Here is a 24,106-nt window from a genome sequence, read left to right on the forward strand (position 1 = left end):
GCGCTCGCACACGACCGGGCGCAAGCGAAGTACAGTGCTGGACAAAAGCTTACGGAACACGATCCGCCGCATTCTTTCCTCAAAGCGACATGCTAGCAGGGAACGGGATTGTACGGACTAGGTAACCCAGTCCTGTTTGCAAATCCGTACGGTCCCCATTCGCTGCTAGCTTGTCACTCTGAGGAGGGAATACACAGGAGCGTTTTCGTAAGCTTTTGTCCAGCACCGTACAAGTAGGAGCTTCCACTATGTCACCGAAAGCGGATGAAAGATAAGTGCAGTAACCAATAGCAGAAACCAGATGCCACGTGACACCGTAGCTCCGGTCAAATCTATCCATCTCTAAGGAGCAGTCAGCGGTGCTCCGTGGAGTGGCCTTGACCAATGCCACCTGGATAACAAGGGCTGTGCACTCTTTCGATACCGTCAAGCACCTCGACCGGCTGCCATACATTTTCAGTGAGATGGCTTCTCAGCGACACTCGGTCCAGGAGCATGACGTGAATTGAAAGAGTACGCAGGCCTTCTGCTGCCTAGGTGGCTTTGTATTGACCCCGGGACGTGGGAAACCACCGACTGGAAGTCTTCCAATCTGCAAAAGTTCGAGGTAACTCGTTACTGTAACTAAGTTCCTTTTTTTGGTAACTTGTAACTTAGCGCGGCACTTTTGCGCCGTGGTAACTTTCAGAGGAACTCGTTCCTTTTTCAGGTAACTTTGCCAAAGTAACGTAAGTTAAGTTCCAAGTTACTTTTAACTCGCTTTTCACTCACATCCACATATTTTCTTTCTTTCTCTCCGGTTCCTTCATGGCATTTTTTGTCATAAAACGTGATATTCGTGATAAAACGTGATAATGATATATTTGTTTATCCCAACATCAGGCAGGCTAATTTCAAGGCCAAAAGCGATTCTTATCCTACAATCAGGCCGATTTTAGAATACGCCTGTACAGTATGGGATCCTCACGAAGTTACATTGATTCAAATACTTGAAAGGGTCCAAAACATAGCTGCAAGAATGGTATTTAACTGTATGAGTGCCCGAAATAGTGACTTAATTAAAGGCTAAGTTGGGGTAGGATACCTTATCGTTGAGAAGAGGGCAACTGCGACTTAGTTTTGGGGTGATATCGTAAATGACAGGACTGGTATTTCAAAGGATTTGTATCTGAGCCCTCCTACGTTTATCTCACCAAGATTAGACCAGCACAGGAAGTTGAGGCCCTATCATCGCAAAACAGACGCTTTTAGGCATTCATGTTTTTCGAAAACTATATACGACTGGAATTACAGTGTAGAGGAAAGTTCATAGACTAAACTTCTCTCCTCTTTGACACTCATACAAGAGACATATTTTAGTTTTAATAATGCGACGAGTACTGATTGGGTTAAGTGTATCAGTTTTAGTTTGGTTTTCTCAGCTTTGACGCGTGTCATATTGCTGTGATTGCTGTAATGTTATGTTTATGTTCATCTTTCGTTTTTGCACCCCGCTACTCTATGCCGAAAGGCGATGTAGCGTAACAAGCATAAATATTCAATCAATGACAGTATTTTATTCAGGAAGTAAGAACCGCTGCCATTGAAATAAAGCTGAACCATTGTGCGCCCACAGGGGGTAAGATGCAGAGCGTTCGAATAGACCTCTACCAGAGAAACATCATCATGACATTGGTAGACAGACTGAAACCAAAACAAATCGGAAGGAGGGCTGGGTTCCACGAACGGGCACTTGCTCGCTGTCTCCCATTGAAAGAAAAGTAGGACCGAGGGTCGCGTCCATTTAAGGGACCATGTCGTAATCCCCTCATGACCGTGGCTTTCGGGCGCAACCTTGTTCACCTCTAGCTTCGAACCAAAGCACCAAATTTTGGCGCTGTCGAACACTATGACGTCATTTTTTTACAAACAGGGAGATGTCTATTGTTGAACATAAACTAAAGCGATCTAAGAGTATTGCACTCCTCCGCAGGCAAATAAAGGTCTAACCCAACTGCTCACGCGCGCTGCACCTGCGTAATGCTATTTTGTGTCCTGAGTAACTTGGAAGTAACTCGTTCTTTTTTTTTAAGTAACTCAGTAACTGCGAGTTACATTTCACGTTAAAGAACTTCGTTATTAACTTAGTTACATTTTGCAAACGGTAACTTAACTTGTAACGAGTTCTTTTTGACGGGTAACTTCTCAATCTATGGCAAATAGCACAGAATTGCTTCAGACAGAGCAGACAGACATGCCCCGATAGTGTTCCCAGTGCTCCTTGTACGCGCGGCGCATGTTGGGAGATTACAGGAACGAGGAAGGGAGGAGGGAACGTTTCGTTTTCGCAGACATGACCGACCTGGCCGAGAGAGAAGGAATCGGAACAGCTTGGAGATTTTCTCCTTCGTTATCAGCAAGTGCCAAAGTTCAAAGCGGTACTAGCTTGCGGGTTCGAAGCAGGCAGTGAATGCATTAACGTGATGGCACGTTACAAATCTAGGCGTGCTGCCACGGAAAACGCGTTCGCATGGAGTTTCACACTACCATAAAATAGTTCCGTACCAGGATGGTGCCTCCCGAATTAGCGATGGAGATGAAGGCTGCAGTGACCATGCAGGGCGAATATCAAACATTACAATATCGTCTCTAGTTTTTAGCCATGCACTGTACACACGGGTCACGCGTCGTCGCTATTTTCTCGCATTGCATTGCACTTTATTCTAGCACTGTATTGCTTTTCGACCTGTTGTTTCCTAGACCAAGGGCCAACTTTTGGGTGCAGTGATCGCTTGAAGCCTGAATTGAGATATCACTGAAAAATATGTCACAAATACGACTGCACCCGTGTGTACAAACTGCTTCTGTACTCTTACAAAATAGGATGGAGCAGCTACACCTTTTCGGAAGTAATAGTTGCCCCATACGTTGTGCCTAAATGTTGGCACCTGTACCCGATTAGGTGAGCGAGGGGGACGTACGGCCGCTTATCGCAATTTGATTATACGATAACTGCTGTTACCACCCTATGCTAACCTAGGTGGTAACTATAGAAGTTGCCAACTTTTCACACCTCCAACCTCCGACCAATCTGCAATGAATGCCATACAGCAGCAGCAGGGGTCAGCAGCTGTAGCTGACCCCCCGGAGCTCTGTCGGCACCAGGCAACGTGCCAGCAACTTGATTGCACGGTACAAATCTAGGTGAGCTGCCATGGAAAACGCGTTCGCATATGTAGTTTCATACTACCATGAGGCAAGTGCCCGGGGAATCCTTGCAAGAATAAAGCATAATTGGAGGACTCACTTGAACTCGAAGTGCAGCCCGCATTGAGTTCTCCTTGACGCAGCAACATATCTTCTGATGCGGTTGAACGCAATTACACTGTTGCTAGAAAACATTACGCTGGTGTTAGTCGTGAGATGATGTTTCACAAGCCATCTTTAGGGAGATGGTCTGCCATGCCGGATGTGATGGAACACAGAAGAAAGTCTCCTGGCTTGTACGCTGGAAAACAACGTGTACACACTTCACATCCGCTTGCAACAATCATGACGGTGCATAATGTAAAACCCTGAGACTAGGGAACACGAAGTCTTCTCTTTTTGAGATTTCCTGTTTGTGTCTGTCCCTTCGTGTTCCCTAGTCTCGGGGGTTTTACATTATGCATCATCTTCACCAGCTCGCGTGCTTCATTTTTTCATAATCATAACGGGCCACAGCTCCATACCGCCTGCATATTGCAAGGAAGCCGGACACCTATTTCCGTAGAGCAGTGGTACTAGACACATGCAACGCATGTTATTCGAGACAACCCGTGATTGTGCCAGCGCCACCTCAAAGAACCTACTATACAGTGGCCATGAGTGAAAACTTGCAGCCAAAGAGAGGACAGAGACACAACACAACAACACAACAGCGGGAACTGCAGCTCCCGCTGTTGTGTTGTTGTGTCTCCGTCCTCTCTTTGGCTGCAAGTTTTACTCATGGCTATGTACGAAGTACCCCAAATTTCTACCTTGGTATACAGTGGCATCTGTCTAGAAATAAAAGTGAGGCGAACTAGATGTATAGTCACCACTTAATCGTACTACTTAACTTACTACTTAACCGTACTTATTACTACTACTAATAATAACGACAACAACAACTACTACTACTAAGTCGTAATTATTACTTAATCGTACATGTTGTCCTCTGTGTATTGTGTCTCCTATTCTCCTTCTACAATACACTAGCTCTATTGCACTATTCTAATTTCCACATAACGCGTAACCAGTCCCGAGTGGCTCGAGACTAACATCTCCATTTTTTTCTTTTAAAAATCAGTCAACCAATGAATCAATTTCCTGATGTTTGTTTGTTTCGGCTTCACAATACATTCCCGCTGATAACAGATTGTGGGTGGCCACAACGGTTTCCACTGAATTTTGCAGAAAAATTCAGTGACACGGACACTGACAGAAGGAGGAATAGAACATGGTGCTAGAGTCAAGGAAGGAGGTAGCACCTTGTCCTTTTTCTCCTTCTGTTCGTATTGCGTTGCATGCAAAACAGTTTATAACAACGATTTCAATGTTTTGCAAAAATGTTACAAGTTACATGGACTTGCACAATAGTCCTTCGTTCAAAAATTCGTGACAGACATGATAGTTGACTTCATAGTTGACTCCTATTGCAAGGTTTCCGGATAAGGTGATATTTGTACTGCAGCGTACGAATTAATTTTCATTATTACGATACAATAAAGGAAGCTCTCAAACGACAACATGCAGCCTCTTCAAAAGAATCTGGGCTTATCATGTTCTATGGACCAAGGTTCCTGTGTTCCTTCCAATGAGATAAATCACATCACGAGAGAGATAGTGCCCCTCTCCACCGACACTACGCTTTACAGACATTAGTGAGTTTTAGTATACCGTTGATAAGATTATCGTGTCTATCGGAACCAATCGTAGTCGCGCGTGACTCAGAATCTTATCCACTGATTGGATCCGGTTGATACGGTTCGACGCAAGCCACCGTTGTCAACGGTCTGCTAAAACTCTCTAATACAGGTTCGGTTCGGTTCGCTTGAATTTCGTTCCGGCGCAGTTTTGGCTCGGCCGCGCCAAAAATCGAACCAGTTTGCAGCCCCGAACTGGTTCGCGAACCGCTTCAACGTGCTCGTTTTAGGGAATGCGTACTGTGGCTGCAATGGGAGAAAGAAGAAATGGATGTGCAAATAGCTACTGTCTATTCCCAAAATCGCATTTCTCACACGCACAGTGCCAGCAAAGTAAGATAGCCAGCATTTTACATACACGACGGTACTAAACCGTACTGAAGCATGTCGAAGATAAGTCTACCAACCTCGCTGTGTCCGACCTAACAGCAGTGTACCAGTTAACCCAAAACACAATGTGGCTGTAAAGGCAGTAAGCATTTTTCAAACCATCACCAATCATACAGACACCGCTCTGGGTATGCTCCTTCTCAATTTCTGCATAACCACATATTCGTCTTATCGAGCTACACAACTGGCCTACTCCATTCCTCCTTCATTCGGTGGACGATGACCACTCACCTTCAGAAACTACAGAAATTGGTGGCAAAGGACAGCCACGTTGTTTGCTTGGAAACCCGACATTTGACAAGCGTCCGCGCCCCTTTCTGAACAGCTGACTCAGCAGCACGTTCGTCAGGCGCAAACCGCGGCGCTTACAAGGACAACTGCGCTTCAACGTGTTAAAAAAGACGCTGAGAGCATACTTACTGTACGTACTCGTTTGACTGCTCGATGAAAATTTACGAAATCCGTGATATGAAGAGTGGAGACCAGACACTTCTTTCCGAATAGTTTCGTTGCGAACCGGTTACCGCTATTATTTTTTGTTCCGCTTCTGCTCCGGTTCGCGTTCAACAGTCCCATGAAAATTCCTGTTCTGTTTCGGTTCCGTCAAAAGTAAGGGTTCAGGTTCGGTTCACAACTCGTATATTCTACACTCATATATTCTACATTTGGTTCGCTTGTCCTAGCATGTCAATTGGCCTCGATCAACTTTAACGCAGCCTTAGTGGAAGTTAAGGACAATAAACGTTTGTTCTGTTGGAAGTGTTCATTAGTTGGCTTCATAGACAATTGGAGTACACTTCCACTTACAAGGTGTGTGTAGTGCCAATTATGTGGTGACAAGCTGCAAGTGCCGCGAATACCATTACTAGTGTTACGTGGTGCACATTTTCTTCAACATGCTTTCACCAGGAGTTGGCAATGAGCCTTAATGACGCCACGGATACGTTAATCGCACATGCATTTGAGTCTCCTGGTTATTTTCTGCACTGGCAAACTTGAGCACAGGCAGGCGCGAAACTGTTTGCACACTGAACCCCACAACGACTATGCGCGTATTTCTGTACACATAACAGCATTACACTGTATATCTCCGCCGTCGAGGATCGTCCCCACATACAAAGTTACACGCACAGCGAGGATGCAGCTGGCACAACTGGCATGCAAGCCCGATAGGGGTTGCTTTTGCTGGTGATCGATTGCAGAAGCCATTTTGTCTCAGCGACATGCTAGTGTCATCTAACGATACTCACGTTTCACAGGTTTCACTCATGTTTCACAAATGTGAGAAGAATGGCGAGAATGACAAGGAAGAGAGCCTACGCAATTTTCAAAAACAGCTCAGGCGTCGCCACGAACGGACGATGACACCTCCAAGTAAGTTCGACCACTAGTGCGGATAAATAAGCACTAAAACTCCAAAAATACGCATGCATCTATGCATTGAAAATCTTCAAAATGTTACACAAACACGACGTCGAAATCGCGATGTCAAATTCACGACGAAAGAAGACGTGCACACGCTGTGGAAAGCAAGGAGATGGGAGAAAGGCTTGTCCTGAACGAAGAGAAAATACTTCCGAAGAACATGCATGTTGCCTCAAAATGTCCACCTGGAGTACTAAATGAGGCTTTCCGCATGCTTGCTTCATCCATAGGAGTCACATGCGGAAACCAACACGAAGTCTGAATCGTTGTAAGCGGTAAAGATGGTGAATGTGTTGGAATGGCGAGCCGACAACTGTTCTCTTGGACACTGGTGCTCAGATCAGCCCTCTCTGCAACGCAGGTGGGTAAAGTGGCAGGCTTCACCGGAAAGAAACTTGCGGGAGGAACTGGCGTAACGCTCGGAAAGATTGAGGCTTATTTGGATCATCATCACAGGGCTGCACATGCAGGTGGTTCCAGGCAACGCTTTCTCTGGCGCTGAGGTCATCGTGGGAACGAACGTCATGGATTCACCACACGTCGTGGTACAGCGGAACAAAGGCACAACCGTGTTGTTGAATGAGTGAGATTTCCCTCAATCAAAACACTGCGGGAGTGACTGTGAACGGGTGGCTGTCCACCGACGAGACAGCGAAGCTCGAGGGCAATCCAATGGGCTGTCCAATGGGTCTACTTGTTTCAGATTTTTCGGAACAAAACAGCCTTCTTTTACCCGGGGAAGATGAGGTGGATTACCTGTGACAAGCCTTCGTATCATGAATGCCAAGACTTGCGACATCAGCATCAACCACGTAAACTTGATCGACATTCAGGATCTTGGTGAGTCAGTCAGTTCACAACAAGCAGCCATCACCAATCCAAGTAGAGATTGGATGCACGACCGTCGCAAGTTTGCGAAAACTGAGGTGGAGTGTCTAGGTTTTGTACTCACAAATAAAGGGCCGGAAAAGCGAAAGCAGGCAGCACTTAAGGAACCACTACTGCCTACGCACTAAACTGTGGAGGTTCCTCGTATTGACAGCCTTTTTCGGATATTTGTGCAGCACTACGCTACGATTGGCGCGCCTCTCCACAAGCTTTTGAAGGCTCAGGCAGATTTCAATAGACGACAATCATGACGTCGGTAGATGCCGAAACAGCGCTGACAAGGAACACCACTGTTTCAGAAAGCCGTATTCCTTCACGAAGATCGAGGGTCCCTTCTTCGAGGGTCCCTTCAGAATTGAGGTGACGTTTTTGGTCTTTGTTCGCACTCCCGGTCAACGGCGTAACCCGTTGACCGGGTTATAGAGCTCATATATCGAATATATGAGTTGTGATCCGCTGCGCGGAATGTGGACTATTGTGCTTGCTTTGCACAGGCATCATCGAGCAGTGCGCATCATGCCGCGCCCATACGGAACACTACGATCGGACCCGTTCCAAATCCTCACGGCCACACGCGCTTGTCCTGCGGCCTCATTGCTGTCTCATTGGATGCCGCCAATCGTCGCTTCCTCGGTGGATCTCATTTGTTGTCGCCTAAGATTGTCTATTTTCACTGCGTTTTTCTCCTAAACGGTATCTCTGCAATTTTGCTTATATTATACTAACTGAAACATGAGTTTCATTTGAGAGCAAGTTATTTTTGCATTTTAGTGCAAGATGAGAATAAATACTGCAAAAGACTAACGACCATCGATTGAACGGTAGGATGTGAGAGCCTTCAAGCTGAAACAATTACCTTCTCCACTATCAGCACGAGGATGGCAACGCGAGGATGGAATGGAAAAAAAAAAGAATCCGAAAGTTCATTGTGGTAAAGAATCGCTATATTGGGGGCATTTTTCTACGGGCAAGACTGTCGCGCGTATCCGACAGGAATTCTGATTCTCTAAAATGGTTTCGTCCGTCAAGCAACATACGCGGCAATAGCTGGAATGTCTCTTCCTTAAGGCTCCATGCGGCAAAGCTCAAGGACTTCTCAATTGTATTCTGGCAGGGCAGAAGCCGATAGCGATCTTCCATATGGACCACTTAGGTCCATTTGTGAGAAGTTCATTGAAGAGCAATGTGCTGTTTGTTCTTGTCGACAACATCACGAAGTTTGGCCGGTTATACATGCCTACCCGAGGGTGGAAGTAAGCAGTGCCGAGCCGAGCAATATGTCATCAGGTTTCTTGAGGAATTCATTGACGAGCATGGTGCGCCTCGCAGAATTGATAAACCAAAAAGTGGTGAGTTCCTGCGTCCTCACCTCCAAAAAGTTCACGACATCCCGTACCCGACCCGAGGGGTAAGCAAACAAACAAAAAAGGTGTGCTACCCTACACCTAGCAACTCTTTGCAGTGATGCCTTTGCTGCTTCATTCAGAGTCCCAGTGTGAAGGCGTCGGAAATTGTAATCGTGACATCCGCAAGCAGCACGGCCAGAGGCCTTTTGTATGTTGTACGCATTTCCCAGCACTTTTTTTTGGTACAGTAAAGAATGAGCTGCATTGTTCCTAGTAGCTATGAAGTGTAAACGCTACGGAGCGAGAGGAAGGAAAGAGGAGCAAGCCATCGGAACCTGAAATTACCTCTCACATGTGGTACACTGATTGGCATAGCACACGAAAACTGCTTCAAACCGTTTAATATGTGTCTCGTAGAGTTGAAAATAAACATACTGATAAAGATTGCACAGCATACCGCAACAATAACAAAATGGCTTCATCACCCTGCGGGTGATTGGATGAGTGGACGACTTTCAAAAGAGACTGCGGGGACGTGTGAACTCGCAGCCTAATTGGTGGTAGCTGTAGGCCAACCCAACCCACAAGTCGTCGTCATTGACGGTCGCATGCAGCCGAAACCAACCAAAAACTACGTCGACGTACGTGGAGAAAGAGCGCGTGTTTATTAAAAATCCACATTATGTGCTCGCGGAAAGAAAACGTGTGAAAGAGACGCGTAGCCGATTACGCGCCGCATTTTCAGTCAACCCCATAGTTAGTGCACGGTCTGCATCAACGGCTCGTGGTGGAGATCTGTCTGATGTCTGTGGTTGCAGTTCTTGTTACATCTGGAGCTGTCCCCACTTCGCGAACAAATGGGAGCTCATGAGGATGACAACCCACAATCCTTCTGCGAGCTGCAACTGCCATAACAACTGCGGTAACTGCAAACAGCCATTTTATTCTTAGCTCAGCCAATGAGCGACTTACCCGGAGACCAATGTCATGCGTGACGTTGCTTGAGAGTGAAGGTTTCGTCGTCTGATATTACGCAACGTTTAGAGAAATTCCGTGAATACGAGTTCGTTGATAGCCCTCGTGCGCATTAGCCCGGCTGAACGAGACTGTTTCTTCCAATACAGTACAGAATGCCACATTGCACCAATTTAGTTTGCATCACACTATTCGGTAGGTCATGTTTGGTTTGACTGGAGGGCTTTCTTGCAAGCGCGATGGAGCCCTGCCAGTTAACTACTTACTCGTGAATATGAACTGAATCAGATGCATAATTCTCATTTACATGCAATGCAAGCAATTAGCTGTGTTGTGTGTCTAGTAGCACCGGGAGACACCTAGAACAACCTGAATGTATTGGTTCTGATTAGAGATGGGGTGGATTCAATCCAATCCGTATCCGAACCCAATGAAGGTTCTGCGAACCTATGAATCTTGCGAATCTCTGATCTTTGGGATCCTTGAAAAAAAGTAGTTAGAAAGCCAAGGGAAAAACACTTCTGGTGCTTTGAAGCAGAATTTGATATCTTTGTTTAACGAGAAACAAATTAAATAATAGTTCACTTTCAAGAGCAAACATACCCGTATATTTCTTCCTAAATGTAATTTAACGTGCTGTTGTTGTTGTTTACATGTGTTGTTTACCATGTTATATGTGACTTAAATTAGAGCCAAGAGCAACGTACCAGCTGGTGGATTCGATTCAACGTTTTGGGCACCGGGATTCCGATTTCCGAATCTCGAATCCCTGTGAAGGATTCGCGGATTCGGTTAGCCCATCCCTAGTTCTGATAATAACCCGCAGACACTTCAAGCTTGTTCACAATGGCTGGGCTCCTAAAAGAATGCTCGTTCGAGACAAATTGCCTTTCCGTATTTTCCTATTTTTCTGTCGTGAACCAGTTAGGTAGTACGTGATAGGAAAATGCCGAATAAAAGTACCAGTACGGCTCACTTAGTACTCCTCATCACGTGACTCGGCCTCTGTCCGAAGGAAATAGAATTCAGTTCCCTCAGGTCTACTTCGTATTAAATGGTGATGGTTTTATTTCCGCATAAACGAATATCAATTTGAAACGCATGCCGATTCGCAGTAATTAAATCGCGGTATGGCGATCCCTATACCGATCTCTCTTGGTTTTCTTGGGTTACTGATCTGGGTTTCATCCAAGAGTTGAAGGCGATCTGCACACAACCGCGTTCCTAGCAGTTTATCACCGAGGTTGCTTTCAAAACACGAGCGCACAGCACAAATAGCAAACATAAATATGGAGATGACAAAATTTGTAGAAGGAAGAAAAAAGCTAATGGTGCAACGGAAACGAACGTTATCCCGCCCTCCCATGTCAGCAGCGCCCCCACTTACAGCGCCCCCTGGCCTCTTTCTGCCAAATGCTCCGTCGACCTCTCTGGAGTACGGTTGCTCGGATTTCAACAGTCCGGAATCCAAGGTCTACGTGGGGGGTTCCGGGTGAAGGTACAATCCGGGCGACTCGCGCTTTCGTACGGTCGTTCACAACCCACTTCGTCCAATCCAGCACAGGGCAAAACATGAGGGTCTCTGTGGCAGTAACAGCTCATCATAGAACGCCTAGTTTGAGGGAGCTCGCACAGCATAGGGCACAATGCCAATGAAATTGATAGGACCACTAACAATGCAACGTTACGCATTCCAGTCGTCCAATTAGAGGCCTTCCTCCTTATCTCGCCTTTCAGCGGGACCCGGCTGTCACAGACTTCTACTCGGTTTCTGCCTGACACCCGGTCGTTTGTTGCGTGAGATAACTGAAGGTCCGGTAAAAAAAATACCATAAATCGTATCGATTCATAGGTCTATGTCCGCCAGCCCACTGCGTTGCGCTAACACTCCACGGCCGTCGGATAAAGTGCACTCTTAAAAATGAACTTCGCCGCATAGCACGCTCCTAGCCAACCATAATCTCGAATGATATCGTATATTTGCTGAAAACGGTATCACATGAGATTATGGTTGGCTAGGAGCGTGCTATGCGGTGAAGTTCATTTCTAAGAGTGTGGCAACCCTACTCCGAAACCGAACGACCTGTACTCTTCTAATTCACTGGGGTTGCGACGTTCGACATGCCGCCGCCAGTGGCGACGCTAATATTCTAATGACGCAGACATACACGACAAGCGACAAGACCCAGCGACATACACGCCTGGTCCCTTCGAGTTTTCTACCGCCTGACTTCCCGCTGAGCTTGTGTCTTCCCGAGCTAACAAACCACCCTTCGCTACTTCGGACTAAGTTTCTCGTCTGCGCAGTACAATGAACGCCCTCCGACCAGCTTCTACTCGACCCTCACACTATTCCAAGACCGACCAACACCCGGACCTGGAGTTGTCTTAGTCCGGACTGACGCAACCCGCAAGGTACCCACACCGGCCCTTACAAAGTCCTTCGACGACCCAGTCCACATCGGCCCAGTGCTGCATTAATGGTCACGAGGACATCGTGACAACCGAGCGCCTGAAAACAGCCTACATCGATAGCCAACTCATCCACTCGATGTCTGTCCTTGCTGTTTCCCTCCCCACTTCTTATCCGCCTCCTCCAACGTCTACAACCCGTCACGTCGCCTGGTTCTCCACCCTATTGAGATATCACTCGTCCACCAGTCACTCTCCAGGGAGAGAGAGATTATGGTTTTAATGGCACAAAGGGCAACAAAGGCCATAGAGCGCCAAAACTACACTCTAAATCAGGTAACGCATATGTAACGGTTAAGTACCGCTTGGCCAAGAGGTACATTTTTTAAAAAATGTACCTCTTAAAATTAAGAGGTACATGCGCCCTCACATGCGGTACATGTAACGGATAGCGCGCAGCGATTTAGGCCTACCCGTCAGGGTGGTTCCCCTCCTCCACCATATATTAACAACCCCAGGAAGCTACGCTGCACGATAAATATCACAAACAAATACCTTTATTCGAAAATTATATCCATTTCAGGATTGATGCTTGTCCATCGCGAGCGTGCATTGTCATGATGCACAAACGCCGAACACACGGGGCACAACGTATATGGATGAACGATGACCACTGCGTCTCTCCTTCACCACTGCAGCTGCTCTGTGGTCACGCTTCTTTATCTCTTCCACACCTTTGGATAGCTGTTCTTCCCCAACTTCCGTTTCTTCAGCAGAACGTAACTCCAACCACAGTAGACGATTGACTCACCCATTTACGACATCGCTTGACGTAACCTAGGAGAAAATACAATGTAAAAAAAATCCAACAACCGAAATAGCTTGCCTGAAAAACATGCCTACTTGCTTGTGTAATCCAGGTGTAAAATGCACTCTCGGCTCCTCTAATTCACGCATCAACGTTCGTGCATGAAGCACAAAGTTCGTTGTCTCCGTCCCTCAGTCGTCGTGTCCAGCCTGCCGGTGATCAGGACCACTGGGAATCAGAGCGAATATGAACGAAAATGCGTCGTGAAGACGAATAATTACTTCAGAGATATAATACGCACCTTAAATGACTTCAATCTTGAACGCGTCGAACGAATTTCTTCGAAGACCGAGCAGACTCGTCCTCGCTCCCCGACGTTTCAAAACAAACTGATTTGCAGCGGTTGCAAGAAACGAATTCTTCCCAAACATGCGATCCCTCACGGTCATGGGTTCTAGTTATTGCACTTCTTTGACAGAATGATAGTGCTTATCCATTACGGCACTGCTGCATAAGGGAATTTATAGACTGGTATTCGGAATCACACGAAATATTTTTGCAGCGCATGGATATCGTGAGAAGGCGTTCGTACTCATGCGCCGGAAACACGCGGTACACATGAGGTACAGCTGCTATAGATCGCGCTTAAAAGGTACCTAGCCGGTACGGATGGGTCTCGGAGCCCTTGTACCGTTTGAATTTCGCAGTGGTCGCGGACTGTACCTGCTGGTTGAGGACTGCACCTCATGTGTACCGCCTGGCCCAGGTGCGGGTCCTCTTTCATGCGGTACATATCGGGTGTCGGATTTAGAGTGTACGGTGAGTGTGTGAGAGATGCTTATGGGAGAGATGATGCAAGAGTGTGAATTTTTGACCATGTGTGGATTACATAGTCAGATGTAGATGTTAAGTATTGCTCCGCTTTTATCCAATATCACCGAACTCCTCATGTAAATATCTCATCCTGGATCACCTCATCGCTCACACTTGTAGATACTTGTAGATATCGTCCGCCAAGCACGTTAGCCTGTTCACCCTCCTCTCACCTTTCTTATCCTGGTCCATCTCATCGCTCATACCTGTAGATAGCTTTTAACTACCACACATCTCCAGGGGGGAGCACTGTGGCGGCAATATCGTCAGGGCCACTAGCGCCGAAGCGCGCGTGCAAGACAAATCGAAATCTCGCGAGCTCTGGTTCTCCTGCTGAGCAGTTGCGTACTTTGTCTCCTCGCAACAGTACATTGCAAGCCTGATACTTACGGGCACTTGTTGGCGGTGGCGGGTTCGTCGATGTCGTTGTGGTCGACGTCGACGTTGTGCTGGACGACGTCGACGTTGTGCTGAATGAGCTCGAGGTGTCTGAGGTGTCGTTCTTCGAATTGGTAGCACGTAGGTCGGGTTCACCTGTAAAACACAAAACGTAAGCGTAAAAACTAGATTCAAAATGCACTTTGGCAGTTGGCACATATGAAATGAGATAGCATTGTACTAGATAGCAAAACGCACACATACAAAATTGTCACAACCACTACAATATGTTTCCCGTACTCCGTTCTTATCAGGGATTGCAACCAAAACTGAACCCGAACACAATGCCGCTAAACCGGAACCGAACTGAAACTGAATCGAAATAAATTTAAGCGGTTACCGGCTCGCTAAATGATTCAGACCTAATGTGAACTGTGACGGATCGGAAGTGAGATTTACACAGCGGATTGAGCCGCATTCAAATACGAAACCGAAACTGAAGAAAGGAAAACAGCCCCCCAAGTGCGCGAGGTATTTCCTCCTCGGTGTTATTTGGAACATTCAGTTGTGTTAGGCCTTTTTGGCTACTTTAGGTTTCTTTCTGTCACCACCACCTCCAGCACCGCCTTGTACGCGCAACCCCCAAATTTTTCGTTTTGGTTTTCAGTTTTCAATGACGGCCAGTCTCTGAGCAAGTTATAACAAGGTGTGTGCGATGAGTGAACATAGAGTGTGTATTACAGCATAGACGACATTCAGTTCATTCAGTGACATCACGAGAAGGCCGGTTCGAGCTATATTTGATGATAGTGCCTGTGAACGTTTACTGCACTATGTCCTTGTCGATTTTCGGGAAAGATGTTAGCAGATGTTAGTGTTAGATCTTAGATGTTACTAAGTCATTGCTCTTGTATCAGTAAACAGGTACGGGAAACAGAACACAACAGAACAGGTAACAGAACGCGGGAAATGAATTGTACCGGGGTGGTGAGTGCCACAATTTCTTTCTACTTTCCTTGTCTTTTCTTGTGTGTGTGGGAGGGATGTATGGGAGGGAGGTATGTGCTGCCATACTATTGCATTTCGTACATAAAAACCAGCGATCGGAACAATGTTTTTCTTTTGCTCAGTTCGGGTTCATGTTCAGGCATATTGATACGGTTCGGGTTCATCTTCGCAACAGCGCAAAATATATGTTCAAACCGGAGAAAGGCTTTATCAGAACCCCGAACAGCCGAGTAGCAGACGACAGCGGAGTAGCAAACAACATTTCTCTAGGCCAATCAGGGAGCGTTCTCCTTATAGTGTCAGCGCGAGGTTCCAGGCAGATCACAGGCTGGTACTGCTCTTCACCACCGTTGCGCACGGTCGCTTTTTGCGGCGTATTTTAAATTCAATTTCTGCGATAATTATGACTCTGTGGTGTAAATTACTTCGCATGGTGCATCTTACTGGCAAACTTAACAGTTTTATAGGAAGAAAACTCGGTGTTAAAAATGACTTCTGTGCTACTTTAATCGCCCATTTGTAATGCAGACAGACGCGAGCGATTATGGACTGGGCGCAGTGTTGTTACAACAGCACGATGGTGAACTTCGGCCTGTGGCATTTGCAAGCCGCACGCTGACATCACCTGAACGAAATTACACCGTGACGAAGAAGAGTGCCTAGCTATCATGTTCGCACTGAATAAGTTTGACATGCATCTGGATGGTGCGAAATTTGCAATCCAGACTGACCATCAGGCACTCGCCTGGCTGAGTAGATTGAAAAATACCGCCGGAAGACGTGCACGTTGGAGTCTGACGTTGCAACGGTACGACTTCGATCGAATATCGGAGGGGGACCTCTAACAAAGTGGCAGCTGCGCTGTCCCGAGCACCTCTGCACCTGGAGGACGTCGTTACCACGCAGGAGCTCGTAGCCGCTGTTGGACAAGCCGGAACGGACAGAGAGCTGGCGTGGGGACACATCGTCAGCCGGAAGGACATCGTGGAAGCGCAGAGGACGGACAGACTCAGTCAGCATGTAGTAATGTGGCTGAAGCCAACGGGCCCAGCGGACGCCGGAGACGCTGAAGAGAGGTTCGACTCCTATAAGCTGAGCGAGGATGGTCTTCTGGTGAGGTACGTGTGTCGTCTTCTGTGTCCGTGTCTCTCGGTCTTCTTCATGAGACAGTATGTTTTGCGGTTTACTCGCAGCTGTCCAGTGTGTCAGAAGTCGAAACCTAGGGGCGGACAGCCGCCAGGATTGCTGCAACCGATTGTCAGTCAGGAGCCTTGGCAGATAGTCGCATGTGACGTAATGGGGCCATACCCCAGAAGTCCTCGTGGTAACCAATACCTGTTATTCATTACAGATCACTTCACGAAGTGGGTTGAGCTCTATCCCCTGCGTAAGTTGGTGTCAGCTTGGATCTGGGATCGACTGCTCGATATCTTTTCGCGGTTCGGATTCCCGGACCAGCTTATCACGGATAACACCTCGTACTTTACAAGTAAGGTGTTCATCGGCACATGCTCGGCATTGAGTATTCGACATAAGAAGACGTCCCCCTATCACCCTCAGGAAAACATAACTGAGCGGTTCAATAGGAATATCAAAATGATGATGGTAACGCTTACCACCAGGCATAAGGATTGGGGCGCGCGTCTAACAGAGATTGGCTTCGCCACTCGTACGACAGAAAAGAGGTCTACTGAGTTCAATTTTGGACGGGAAACAGTATTTCCACTCGAAAACACGCTACGAACACTGAGGGAACAACCCCGTCGCCCGTATGCACGATATGCGGAAGACATTCGCAACCGTCTCTCAACTGCAGTTCGTTGTGCACGTGAGAATCTTGTGGGCGCACGACTGGACCAATCATCCCAGTACAACAAGGATCGACGCCAGGTAACATACCGCGTAGGAGACGTAGTCCTGAGGTGGACGCATCCACTTAGCGACGCGGCGAAGGGCTTCTCTCGCGGACCGATGGGACGGGACTTACCGGGTGAGCGCGACTTATAGACTTGAACGTTGCAGTACAAGCGAAGTGTCCGGACCAGTTCGCATCACAGACCTCAAGGAATTCATCGATCGCATCTTGGAGCAGGACGAAGTTCAAGTCTATAAGTCGCACTCACCCGGTAAGTCCCGTCCCATCGGTCCGCGAGAGAAGCCCTTCGCCGAACGAAGCAAGGACGAAGGGCAAGAGGACTCCGGCACAAGTTCGTCGCGATCCCAACCTTTTCAACATCCCATCGACACGGAGTCTCAACCCACTGAAGATAGGACATCCCTGGGCGGGTTACTGGGGTTCCCTCGTTATAACCTTCGCCCCCGTAAGCCTCCAAGGTGATGTTTTCTTTGTTTTTTATGGAGATGCGGCATTTCTCTACCCGCCGTCCTGCGGCCCCTCGTAGCCGTAGGACCACGGACAGCTACCCAGACAACACGAAATGGTCCGATAAACGTTACTGGGATGTCACATTGGGGATGTTGCGGACATCCCAGGCATGTTCCAAACACAGCCTAAACTTGTCCCAAAAATGAAAAAATGAGACACCGAGAAATGTTTCAGGGAGATCCTGTGGATGTCCCCGAGGGATGTGCATCAGACATGAATGGGATATCGCTGAGAAGCCCCTCCCCCTCGTCCCGTCCCCCTTTTAGTGCTGTTCTTTCCACTTTTTAAGCTATATAATGTATTATAAGCACTGCAAGTAACATGCACACACCTTGAGTAAACATGAAAAAATTTTATTGTTTCTTTGGATTACAGTTGTCATCATCCAGCATGTTCACTATTAATACTATCAAGCTAATAAAATATCACAGTTCGAGCAAATGCAAACACTTGTACGGGGTTATAACTGTTCCCTGTAAACACTAAAAAATCCAAATCAGGGGATAGCAGCTGCCGCTTCTAAAGATATTTAAAGCTCCAAATAGATTGTTAAAACTGCCCTCTGTAAAAACTGTAAAGAGGTTCCCAACCCGAAAGGGGTCAAATGGTAATGTAGCAGAAGTTTAAGCTCATTATAAGCAAGTATAGGCATTATAGTATGCAACTGCAACATTCATGAAATCCCTTCTGCATCACACCACAGCGTCGGACGTTGATAATGCAACTTGCAGTAAGAAAAGGCAGTACAAAAGTTCAAATAGGATGTTGTAAGTTACGACAGGTACTGAAAATTTTACCTGAAATTTTATTATGTTACCTCGTAGAGGCGCATTTCTGGTTTGGATAGCTGATGAAGGAGCGGAAGCAGAGGCAGAGGTGGATGTATGGCGAGTACGGCTGACTGCAATTCAATAGAGAGTTTTAATGCACCGTACGCTATCGCCCCTGCGTAGATAAGGAATAGCGTGGTGGTTCTGCGCAATGCGCGAAGCTCTGTCTATATTTTGCGCGTGCACAGAACCAGCAACGCTACCTCTGGCGTACGCAAATGCGGTAACGTACGATGCACTAAAACTCGCTATTCATACAGAGGAAACGAAATGTACAGGTGAATATGCAACAATGTTATAAATGCAAGACCTACCACAAACCCGTAGACTATATAAAAAATTCAAACAAAAATTCGGTGAGTGTGGAAGGAAATTATCCGAACGAAACAACAAACAAGGGTCCAAACTAACAAAACAAAATAGTTAAACTGGAATGTTCCTGGTACAGGATGTGGCGCAGTTCAACTGTGCTTCTGGTCTGGGCAGCCGAAGGAAGAGCAGAAGTAGAGATGGAGCGAATGCGCCTCACTGCAAGACAACCATATACAAAGGGAGTTAAATGTACAGGTGAATATGCAACGGTGCCACAAATGGGAGATGTATTACAAGAACGCGAAACCTGCTCTCAAACATGATGTGGCAGAGTATAGGCCAAAACTGGTCTTTTGTCAGTGGAAGTCCATTGACGTTCATAATTATCGCAATTTCGTATCTAACCAAACCGAAATGGCAATATTTTCCATCTTCCATTCCTTCCACACCGGATGCAACGCGTGGGGTTCGTAGCAACGTCCTTGCACAAGCTGGGAGATCGATAAATGACCGCTGCGTCCTCAGCAATTTCAACAGTTTTGTCAGACCTACATATGTGACACAGACGATGCAAGCGCCCACAACCTCGGCCACTCTTCAAAGTTAGCACGCGGAGGAACACTAGATGGGGAAGCGTGCATCTCAGCTGCATCTGACTGACGTAGTCACGATGGGCCTGAACATGCAATAGTAGTCACATGACAGTGCAGTTCAAGAGTGCGGAAGGTTTAAATATACTTACTTTTGCTTGCTATTGCTAACGACAGTTCCGTAGCAGACTCGCAGACTCGCATCACAATAATGGACGCTCGAGTGACCTCCTTCCCGCCGCTTTCCGTACTGGTCATTGCCGAACGTCCCAATTTGGCATCCACAAGGCGATTTCGCGGATTTCAAATGCTGCGTTTCAAACGCACATCCTACCAATGTACGAGATACATCGCCTGTGGGACTGCGGATGTTGGGACCTGTTTGGGATGTCCCTACAAAGTTTCGTGTTGTCTGGGTACAGTCAGTCTACGTCAGCATCTTCGTCAAGGAAAACTTCTCGGCAACCGCAGCACCTGTGCTCCGTGTGCGGAGTACCATGCACTCATCCACCCGTCAACCCACTGCTCCGGCGTTCTTCATTCCCAGCGTCTACAGCAGCAGCATCCTCCGTCGGGGACACTTCACGGTGCCTCTCCAGCCGAGGACTCGCCGGCACCAGCTCTCACCAACTCCCCATAGAGCCCATAGTATAGGTAAATTCACACAACACTGGGCACATGACCAATGAGAATGCAGCGATTGCTCCCTCAATCCTCTAATCAGAAGTCTTTCCGTCCGGCTCGCAACCCGACCGGTTCTGGCTGTTGCTGACTTCTGCTTTCCATACTGGCCTGTACCGGCTACACCTGACCTCTAAGTCTACTAGCTTTCATGCACGCCGTAAAGTTATTCCGTGATCCCCAAACAACTGCGAAAAGTGTCGTAATGAACAGAAATTTATTTAAGTTATTATACTGACACAGTCGGCAGGTTGACGCATTTACATGCACTGAGCGTAGAATCCATTGCGTATAGCACTTCCTAGCACACTGGAACAAAGTTCAAACTTGCAAAACACGCATATCAACACAGCTTATTCCCAGCAACGAACACCTGTCACATACTTGCGCACAAGCTCTTGATTATCATGTCCTTGCCTGCTACACGTCAAACATTAAATGCTGCTGCTTCATGAATCCTATTTTCTTGTCACCGCTATGCAGATCTGACGGCGCTCGAACATGTTCATCGAGCCAGAATTCACGACAACACTTCACTTTGAAATCCGATTGGCTGTTCGTAGGCCGATGCTTGTATCGAGGGACAGTACACAACCATAACACACGGATAAGACGGCGAACGCGCTTGCCTCCCAACGAAAGGCACCGCCAACCCGGCGTCCGCCGTTCAAATTTCAAATGAAACCGCCGAGGGAGTACGCAGCACGCAGGCGAGGAAGTGCGAAGTGCCGTTTTCAAATTCCGGCAACCAATCCGGACACTCTTGTGGCGCCCGGCCAATAGAGAGGCACGGATTGCTCCATGCGCAGTAACACGGATTTTGATACAGATTTTGCGAGAGCTGTGGGGGGCTGCCGGCACCACAAAACTTGACCGCGGCTGTCCTCTGCATTCACCGGTACGCCCCCAGCTGCTAGCGCCAAATGTCGGAGTACGCAACGCCGAAGATATTTTGCTGGACATCCCCGACCCAACGGAGTTTTGAGGAGGGGGAGATGTGGGACGCCATCACCCTGTCGGAACGCTTATCGCAAGTCACGCAAGTGTCGTGATTCATGGGGGCGTGGCGGCACCGGCACCTGCGTTATCAGCTCACCCGAAGCAGGCAGTGCGCATTTAAGACCAAGGAAGCGAGGGAGGCAGTGGCTAGTCTGGAGGCAGCAGCGGAACAGTCGAGTTGATCCGTACGTCGTAAGGAAATAAACCTTATGTCTCTTTGTTAATTACTTTGTTTGTGTTCTTCGGCGTTACGGCGGGTCGAACACGGAACCACCCCGGGTTTGTGGGCCACAGATCCCACAAATTCCAATTCCAGCTCAACGTTCAACGACTCAACCGCTCAGCACGCTGACACTAATGCAACGTAGATTCAATAACTAGCTGGTATAAAAACAGCGGTTCAGACTCACAGCAGCAAAAGAATGGGGAACTCTCGCTTCCCTATGGAGAAGAGTACTTGAAGTACAGTTGTGTTCTTAATACTGCAAGTACTGCCCATCATCTGCACTCAGCATTATCATTGACCGCGTAACGGCGCCCATGCATCAGAAGGCTTCCGTGATACAATATATAAACTTTGGACGAGTGTTTTCAGGTCTGATTCTGCTGCACGTAAACGTCGAGATACGCTGGCGCAAAAATAATATTCTCAGGCTGAGAGCTCCGCTGCTTTCACATCGTTCTACCTGTATCATTGACCGTGCTGATACAGGTAGAACAGGTACATGTGAAAGCAGCTGAGCTCTCAGCCTGAGAATATTATTTTTGGCGCCAGCGTATCTCGACGTTTACCTGCAGCAGAATCAGACCTCGGAACACTCGTCCAAAGTTTATATATTGTATCACGGCAGCCTTGTCCGCTAGTAGGTATGCACATACATTATCACGTAGAATAATTGGAATACAGTACCCGTTCGGGTGAATTTCGTTTTTTCATCGTCTTTTACGTACTACTTTTTAAACCGGTGTTCATTTTCATTCTGCGGTAAAAGAATGAAAGGAAAACTGTCTCTGATGAGACTTGCGGACGAAACATGGCGTGGCGGGATCCTTGAGCGAAAGTCCGGGGAGTGACGTATGCTGTAGGTTCGGGGTTCTCGTCGTGAAACAGAAATAATGCGACGGACTCGATGGAAAGCGTTGCTGTACATTAGCTCGGTTCCCGGGTGTTTGTGCGCTGAACTGAACTTTTTTGAACATTCTTGTAAAACAACTTCAATACATTGCAGTAGCAGTGAGATAGTTTCCTTGGTTTTGTCGCATATTGCGTTCACTTCATCTGCTTTCTCTTTTCCCCATGTGGTGTAACCCCCGCTCGCACATTGCGGCCTCCCTAAGGTTCATGTGTCAGTTTTGGAAACACTGAGGTATACTAATATTGTTACATGTGACACATTGTAGTGTACTGCAGCCAGCTTCACCGTTTGACTGATAATTTGCACGGTTACTTCTTTAATATTATTTGAATAACCTTGATCTGATGCTGTGCCATTAAATAGGACAGAAATCCATTGCGGTTTGTAAGTATTTTTCCTTTACGAATATGCTTTAGTAGAAATGCTTTTTAGAATATGCTTTAATATCGGACATTGGAAATACATAATTGGATACAATGTATCAGCTTGAAAATTGCTTCAGGTGAGTTTCAGTGAAATTCGTTGTCCTTCTACGATGGCTGTTTAAGTCAAACCGGGCCTTTCTGTCTCCTGAGTGTACAAATGGTTCGCGTTACTTCTTTTTCGTCATTTCCACACGCGACAGGCCTCCGCGTTCACCATGCGGTGGTCCAAAGTTTGCACAAAACAGAAGACACGTGCTGGACAAGACGGCAACAACGAGGTGAGCGCGCACATCGAACAGCGAATTGTTATGAAGTTTCTCGTGAATGAAGGCACAAAGACATCTGAAATTCACAGAAGACTTCAGACTCAGTATGGCCAGGATACACTTAGCCGCAGCAAAGCATTTGAGTGGTGCAAACGGTTCCGAGACGACCGTACAACAGTGCAAGAGGATCCCGGCCGGGCGGCTCAGAGTCCAGGGTCTGAGTTCATGAGAACATCACTTGTGGAGAAAACTTATGGAACGCCTGATCCTCAAGGACCGACGGATAACATGTCTCGAACTGGCTCGAAAGACGGACCTTTTTGTGGGAACATTGAAAAGAACACCTCCAGCTTATGAAAGTTAGTGCCCATTGGGTTCCGAGGCAGCTCGCCGTGTTTGACCGGCAGAGAAGACTGGAAATCTCCCAAGAGCTAAGGCACCGTTTCGACACTGAAGGACAGCTGTTCCTTGATCGGCGATCAAGTGATCATCACGTGCGATGAAACGTGGGTGCACCATTTGACTCCTGAGTCTCAACGCACATCAAAACAGTGGAAGCATCCGGCTCGCCAGCTCTCGAGAAGTTCCGAAGCACCTCGTCTGCGGGTAAGGTAATGGCCACGGTTTTCTGGGACAAACACGGTTTTCGGGGCTGGCGTTCATGTTGATTTTCTGCCCAGTGGTACCACCATCAATAGTGCATATTACTGCCAGGTTCTCAGGGATGTGCATAAGGCGCTGAAGCATAAGCGGCCGGGCTTCACACCAAAGGAGTCCTCCTTCTACAGGACAATGCACGCCCGCATACTGCGCATCTCACGACACGGAACATGGCTGGGAGTTGCTGCCACATCCCCCTCACTGTCCAGACCTCGCCCCCAGCGCTTTCCATCTCTTCGGGCCACTATAGCGAAAGCGAGATTCATTGCGTGTGATAGAATCCCGAACTACGAATTTTTCTTTTAAGTTTAGTTAGGAAAGTAAAACAGCCTTTAAAGTTGAGCATCGCCTTCAAAATTTATTTCGCTCTGAGGACGCTTTCAAATTTATTCG

At 47.3% G+C, this 24,106-nt stretch overlaps 2 protein-coding genes across 2 annotated transcripts in view; both read right to left on the minus strand.

Moving 5' to 3' along the window:
• The window catches only part of LOC135376209 (uncharacterized), a 32,520-nt gene extending 29,185 nt beyond the window's left edge, over positions 1-3,335 (minus strand). Inside the window, exon 1 of the mRNA XM_064608810.1 lies at positions 3,287-3,335. Coding sequence (XP_064464880.1) covers positions 3,287-3,335 — 49 coding nt within the window. The remainder of the gene's footprint in view (positions 1-3,286) is intronic.
• The window catches only part of LOC135376210 (uncharacterized), a 64,620-nt gene that overhangs the window by 33,560 nt on the left and 6,954 nt on the right, over positions 1-24,106 (minus strand). The window contains exons 4-5 of the mRNA XM_064608811.1: positions 14,433-14,576; positions 3,287-3,487 (exon numbers count right to left, since the gene is read on the minus strand). Coding sequence (XP_064464881.1) covers positions 3,411-3,487; positions 14,433-14,576 — 221 coding nt within the window. The 3' untranslated portion in view covers positions 3,287-3,410. The remainder of the gene's footprint in view (positions 1-3,286; positions 3,488-14,432; positions 14,577-24,106) is intronic.

Source organism: Ornithodoros turicata, unplaced genomic scaffold (assembly GCF_037126465.1).
Source record: "Ornithodoros turicata isolate Travis unplaced genomic scaffold, ASM3712646v1 ctg00001056.1, whole genome shotgun sequence".
NCBI lineage: Eukaryota > Metazoa > Arthropoda > Arachnida > Ixodida > Argasidae > Ornithodoros > Ornithodoros turicata.